A 6,947-nucleotide genomic window follows, 5' to 3' on the forward strand; every position below is an offset into this window, starting at 1 on the left:
AAACTAATCACTAACTGAAACCTTCTGTTTCTGTTTACTGACTGATGCCGTTAACCTTTTTAGCATCGATCTTGTTTTTGCTTGAATTAGATGTTTGCAGATTGTTCTTTTAAGGGCAGGGATCTCCCACTCCGGTCTTCGTGAGCTACTGTCCTGCAGGTTTTAGATGTTTCCATCCTGCAACACACCTGACTTAGATTAATGGATCATTCACAGACAAGCTGTTGGAGATCCATTAATGTGAGTCAGGTGTGCTGCAGTACGGAAAAAAACAGGGGTGTCCAATCCTGGTCCTCCAGAGCCCCTATCCAGCATGTTTTAGATGTTTCCCTCTTCCAACACACCTGATTCAAATGATGAGCTCATCATCAAGCTCTGCAGAAGCTTGATAACGATCCTGATCATGTGAATCAGGTGTGTTGGAAGAGGGAAACATCTTAAACATGCTGGATAGGGGCCCTCGAGGACTAGGATTGGGCACCCCTGGTCTAAAACCTGCAGGACAGTAGCTCACGAGAACCAGCGCTGGAGATCCCTGTTTTAAGGTTTTCTATTTGTGCATGACGACACTGAAATGATTTTTACACGTTTCATTGTTTTTCTAAAAAGTCATTTATTTAAAATTGATGAGGGAATATTTTCAAACCTTCTAAGTTGAGTCATTCTCTTGAGTCTGCTGGTAGAGATGCATCCGTTTCTCCTCATTTACGTTATCTTCTATCTGAACAGTGTGACCTCTTCGGTTCTTTTCAAATCCAACGAACCGCATCACGCTTCAAACCATCAGCACCGTGCTTCTGATGCGCTCATTTCTGAGATGAATAAATCCTCTCATCGTGGTTTGTCGAGTGATAAAACATGGAATTGCAGAAATGTTGAGGCTCAGCGTGAGGTAATTTAGGGAACGTATCTGCAACGCTCTGAGCTTTTCACTGCTCCCTCCAGCATGGCAGCTTGGACCGGTATGAGAACACGGTTTCAGCAGTCAAACAGCACCAATCACCACAAAAAGAGCTGCTCAGTGAGCCGCAGGTCTCTAAAACAACACATCTGTCTATCAGAATGTTAATGTGAGAAGGTTATGGTCTGATTTTAAGTGTTTTACATTCCCTCAGTGAGTCCCAGACATGATTACTGCTATCAGCTACAATCATCCAGGACCACGGCGGTGATCTGAGTCATGATGAAGTTTCTAGTTGCCTTAAATTTAATCAACTGTAAAGACGTTTTGAATGAACTCTTAGCAAAAGTCTGCTCTTGAATGTCATCTGTAGAATGCAGCATGTTGGTGTCTCCAGAACCACACAATGCGTTGCTTAGAACAGCAACATGTTCACATCTGAACCTTTACACATAAAAGCAGCTCATTACTATAAAACCACCCATAAAACTAAATGTAAAGCGTTCGTCTCGGCTGCTCTGATCTCAGTCTGGAAGGTCACAAAACACTTCCTGTTGAACAGCGTCCAGCTCTAAATGAAATGCATCCGAAGAAAGAAGTCCTCCGCAAGTTGTGTAAAAGCATGTAGCAGCTGACCGAGCCTTCAGCTGCGACACCATGTGGTACCAAACCCTGACAGAAGAACACCTGTAGGGTTGTAAAAGAGGTTTCTGGGTCCAGCTCTGGTCCTGTCCCGCTCCGGTCCGGTCGTGGCCTCCTACACCTGCACACGACTTGAGCTCATCCTTGTTCTCCTCTGGGATGTTCGTCTTGGTTCTAAGGATGTTCATCGGAGCTGGAGGAGCTCGGCAGCAGGACACACTCCTGCCTTCTGCCCCTTTTCCGCCTTCTCTTTGCAATTCGCAACCTCCTGCGGATCACATCTAGAAGAGAAGCACACAGAACACGATGTGAGAACATGTGAGCTCAGAGGGTGTGTTGGTGAACAAGGTTCCCAGTGAGGAAACCTCCATGGAAGAGGAACCCTCACCTGCCACGCTGTCGTAGTCCTGCCGGGGGTCGTGCCAGTACAGACTGGGCGTGGTTCTCCAGTGGCGGTACAGGCGAGTGTGAAGCACCGACAGAGTGAGCAGAACCAGCAGGAAGCCCAGCGCTGCTGCTGCCCACACCGCCTCGTCGGTCCGGGGCGTCCTCGGCAGCCCGTTGTTGACCACAGCAGCCGGGGCCTCCGGTCCAGACGCCGGGTCGCAGTCGCACCGTTCGCCCGCTCTGCAGCCGCCACAGTCGGAGCTCCTGCGCTGGCCGTCGCCGGCCGGCTGAGACTCTGACGGGGATCTAGCTGCAGAATCAGAGCCAGCGTGAGAGTGTGTGGCGCTGTGCTCCACCTCTCTCTCTTTTACCTCCACCACTTCATCGTTGTCTGTCCTGCCAGCTGCTGGGTTGTCATCAGTCGTTCTCTCCTTGGAGTCCTTCTCTTTCATGCTCTGCGCATCAAAGTCTTTATCTTTGTGTTTGATTGAGTCATTGGATCTGAGAGTCTCAGCTTCAGGCCCGGCACTACGGTTCTGTGCACTGTTCACACTGTCTGCAAGCACATCCCTCGCAGCAGAGAGGTCTGGGTTCCTGAGGTCGGATGGTTCCGGACGGGGCCGGAGCGTTGCTGTCTGCGGTGCTGGCCGCGGTGCTGGCCGCGGTGCTGGCTGGCCTCTCTGAGACCGAGTTTCAGATAGAACTGACCTCGGAGGAGCTGTGGGCCTGGGAGCAGGGCCCAGGTTCAGGTTCTGGATTGCAGACTGAGGATCTTCCTCTGCAACAGAAAGATCTGAGAGAGAGTCTGGTGCTGGTCCAGGCGTGGTGCTGGAGTTGTGGACATGCCCTGTCCTGTGGGGGATGTTTCTGTTGGTCCGGTTATGCAAAAGATGGGAGACTGTTGTTGTGTTCTGTCCATCGCTGTCATTCTGGAGCGCAGCTCTTACCTGCCGGCGTGGGCCTCCCTCTTTAAACAGCTGTGGATGTCTGAGCAGAGCAGAGAGGACCTGCTCACAGCACCGCCTCAGAGACTCCTGGGGATCACAGCAGCTCTCATTTACTCACAAGAACAGAAACGACTCCTCTCTGCTCGCTGTACATTCATACAATCACAAGCCTAACCTTCATCTTCCTGGACTGCTCCTGCAGCCGCCGCCCTGCCGACCACGTCAACAGCAGGTTGTACCTCCTGCTCGTGCTCACAGCGTCAGACTCCTCTCTGGTGGTCTGTGTGGTTTCCAGCCAATCACAGACGTCGGTGGAGGCCACGGTGGACAGCTGCAGCGTGCGGCCCCAGGACACCATCGCTATGGGCTGGACAAGGAGCAGACAGTCAACACTCCCTCTCCTCCACAGGACACACTCACCTTTAATTCAACAAGTCAGGCCCTAACAGGGACCTCAGCCTGTCTGCAGATCAACATGTGACACTGTAGTGACACAGGGAGACCTTCAGCAGTCCCTCAAAGGCTAAAGACGATTTCACAAGAAGGCAGAGTGTATCTACAATCAAATCATTACATCTGAAAACATAAAAATAAACAACAAAGACATGTTGCCATCCATATAAAACGACACTATAATAATACATCAGAATGACACTGACTGATGTTTTACTGAAAGACACTAAAACTGATGTTTCACACCAACACAGGAACCAAATGCTTAAAGACTGACAGAAAGTCTAACCACATAATGCCAGTATGTTCCCACGTATGAAGCAGCCATGACTTCACCTCAGCACACTGTAAACTACCACAGCAGCACACAGCCAGAAAACCTTCTCTGGTGTCTGTAGTCTGGCCTAACAAACGTAGAAGCAACAGAGCGTTTAGTTCACATTTATAAAAGCTGTAAAACCCTAAATGCTGCAGTAGAGCGATACCTGGTATGAAGAAAAAAAAAGGATGAAGTTACATCTTCAGTTGTCTGAAGTCTCTCTGCTGCTGAGTTAAACCACTGAAGGCGTATCTATGGATTTCAATATTTACATATAATATTTCATTCCTGCCTTAAAGGCTCAGATGTAACTTTGCACTGATGCTTCATCTACAGCGTGCAGACCTTTTAAAGACGCTCCAGCACTCGCTGCAACTCCAGCTTCCCTACCCTCTGCTCAGCCTCCACGCTGGACAGCCAGTTGAAGCCTGAAGTCAATCAGCCAACGTTACAGAATAATGAGATGGAGAGTTTTATTTAATTACCATGTGCTCACTGAGCTGTGGATGGGCGGTGAGGATGTAGTCGGGCAGGCAGGACCGGGCCAGGACCGACAGACGGCGGCGCTGGCGGAGCGCTGCACACGGATGGTAGAGCAGAACAGTAGCTCCATGCTGGACACACACCAAACAACACATCAGCATCACCGGCCTCTCTGCCCTCAGCACAGTAATAGAAATATTTCCTCTCCTGATTGGTTTCTGGTGAACCAGCTGATGAGCGACTCCAGCTGGGAGCTACAATCTGACATGATGCCGTCTGATGGCTCTGAATGAAAACTGTTTGTTGAATCCCAAACTTAAATAAAACTGTGTTCAGTGGCAGCACTAAACCAGGGATCCAGCAGGTCCAGTGTCGGCAGACTTAACTGAACTGTTCCTAATTTACCTGCACTGAAGCAACACACTGATGGTTTCATACGGTCACATGACTCAGAGCTGTAGCCTCTGGTGACAGGTTGGAGGAAATGTGGTGGATTTATTCAGGTACCTACTGATATGGAATCAATTAGCTAGTATCTCTAAATGTATTGATTTAGAGTTTAAAGAGCATACAGGCCTTGAGGGGTGTGTGCTCGGGTTCATCCAGCTGCTCTGCATCAGCCACACTGTGCATGTAAATGATCCTCTGTGCTGATGTGTGTCTACATCCGGAGGAACTGGTCTCTACACCAGGGATCTCCAACTCCGGGTCCTCGTGAGCTACTGTCCTGCAGGTTTTAGACGTTTTCGTACTGCAACACACCTGACTGAGATCCATTAATATGAGTCAGGTGTGTTGCAGTACGGAAACGTCTAAAACCTGCAGGACAGTAGCTCACCAAGACCGAAGCTGGATCTCTGCTCTACACTAATGTCCAGCACACTACAGCCTGTTGGTGTGCATTTCTGAGGATGGAGACATGATGCTTTGTTACTCACATGCAGGTTGTTGAGCCAGCGCTGGGGGGGACAGTACAGGTACTCTCCACTCTCTGCTCCGACCGGTCTGAAGGCTCCACTGCAGCAGAAACACAAACAGCTTCACGTCTCCACCAGTCCTCACATTTTATGAATTTATTACTTCATTTCAATCCAGTAAACTCCGACACCAGGAAGACAGAGTTCAGCGACTGATCTATGTGCATGTATCAGCAGCTTAAACTACAGCCTACAGCTCCACATTACCTGTTGGGAATGCTGTGGTTGTAGGCGATCGGAGCGTCCATACAGACCTGCCTGGCGGGCTGCAGGGCAGAACAACACAACAACAGTTACAGCAGGTTTAAACATCTGTACAGCCGCCATGGAGCACACAGAGCTCACCAGTGATCTGCTGCTCATTTAAGGGTTTTAGTTTATTTTTACGAACACCACATTGTGGACGCGTCAAAGAGACGGCCTCCGAGAACCAACGCTTCTTATCACTGTTGATTCACTGATGAGCTGTCCAGTCTATAAAACTTGTCCAGTCTATAAAACTTGAGACGATGATGCAAAATACTGTTTGAAAAGTGTGTTTGTCTACAGCCCAAAGGTTCTCCGACAGCTGACTGAGGAATAAAAGCAGCTCCACTTCCCTATCAAGGAGGGTCAAAGGTCGAACAGCTGTTAAATGAAGGGTTGACTCACCTCAGGATCGTAGACGGTGTCCAGGCCGGGTCCGGTCTGGAGACAGAGAAGATACTGATCAGAGGCCGACAGACTACACAGAGATCATCACCACTCTATCTATCTATCTATCTATCTATCTATCTATCTATATTTCTGTATTTCTATATTTGGTCTCAGAGCTCATCTACTGGACTCATCCAACAACTTCCGGTCCAGACTGTTCACACAGCCTGGAACCACTGTACGAATGATGGGGTGCTGAGGTGTCTGTGGTATCCATGGTTACCTGAGTGGGCTCGGACCGGGTCGCTGCTCCACACTGGACCGAACCCAAGTCCAGGTCCACGTCCAGAGACACCTGTCACACACACACACACACACACCGTTACAAACTGACAGAACTCCTGAAATGAGCAACACACCAACAGGCACACCAGGTTCTGAACACAAACCTTCCCACTGTCGCATCCGGGTCCCGGAGGCTCGGAGGCGCCGCAGCGGGCCGAACCGAGCCACAGCGCGGCCAGCAGAGCCGCCGTCAGCCGCCGGGACGTGGCTTGGCCCGGCATGGTCCCAGCGGCGGACAGAGCCGCATCTAGCGAGCCTCCTCGGTCCGCTGGCCACGGAGCCGACGAGAGAAGCAAGCCCTCATCCCCCAACCAGAACTTTGTCCGACAGCAGCACCGAGCTGTGGGTCAGCAGGGCCTCGGTGTCGGTTCGTCTTCCCTCCGCTGCCGTTAGCCAGCTGCTCTACATTATGGAGTCAGACCGAGGACAGACTGAACCAGAACCACAGAGGAACGGAAAGAACTTTACTTCCCAGATACTCCCACCGAGTCCATACGTCAAGTCACACAGCAGCAACGAGACAACGGCTTCCTGGGAACTTTCAAAATAAAACAGTCTTCATAACGTAATAGTTTCTCTTTTCTACATATGACTCAGTTCAGAGTTGCATATTAATATACCGACCAGTACCTGCTGTGTTATTGTTTTATTTTATATTTTAGTAACCTATTCTGACTGTATGTCATTCTCCTATTTCAGGAATAAAAAATAAACTGCCGGAAGTGCCTGGTGATTCTGGCTAACTTTACTCAGCTGCTTGACTACGGAAGCTGTAAAGGAACAAAAGGCAAAGGTTTATTTCTCTCACGATCCCAGCCTGTGGCTTTGACTATGAACATCCTCTGGGGGGCGACACA

The 6,947-nt window shown here is 49.7% G+C and overlaps 1 protein-coding gene across 1 annotated transcript; it reads right to left on the minus strand.

Annotated features, from left to right (window-relative positions):
- Positions 1-588: 588 nt before the first annotated feature.
- On the minus strand, positions 589-6,545 carry tp53i13 (tumor protein p53 inducible protein 13). The gene is made up of 9 exons (XM_008299945.1): positions 6,195-6,545; positions 6,029-6,100; positions 5,761-5,796; positions 5,317-5,375; positions 5,071-5,149; positions 4,135-4,263; positions 3,053-3,244; positions 1,932-2,964; positions 589-1,824 (listed from the first exon to the last, which is right to left on the minus strand). Exons 1-9 carry the CDS (start codon positions 6,309-6,311, stop codon positions 1,718-1,720), a joined length of 1,824 nt encoding a protein of 607 aa, XP_008298167.1. The 5' UTR covers positions 6,312-6,545; the 3' UTR covers positions 589-1,717.
- Between the last annotated feature and the right edge of the window lie 402 nt (positions 6,546-6,947).

Source organism: Stegastes partitus, unplaced genomic scaffold, assembly GCF_000690725.1.
Source record: "Stegastes partitus isolate 25-593 unplaced genomic scaffold, Stegastes_partitus-1.0.2 Scaffold32, whole genome shotgun sequence".
Classification (NCBI taxonomy): Eukaryota; Metazoa; Chordata; class Actinopteri; family Pomacentridae; genus Stegastes; species Stegastes partitus.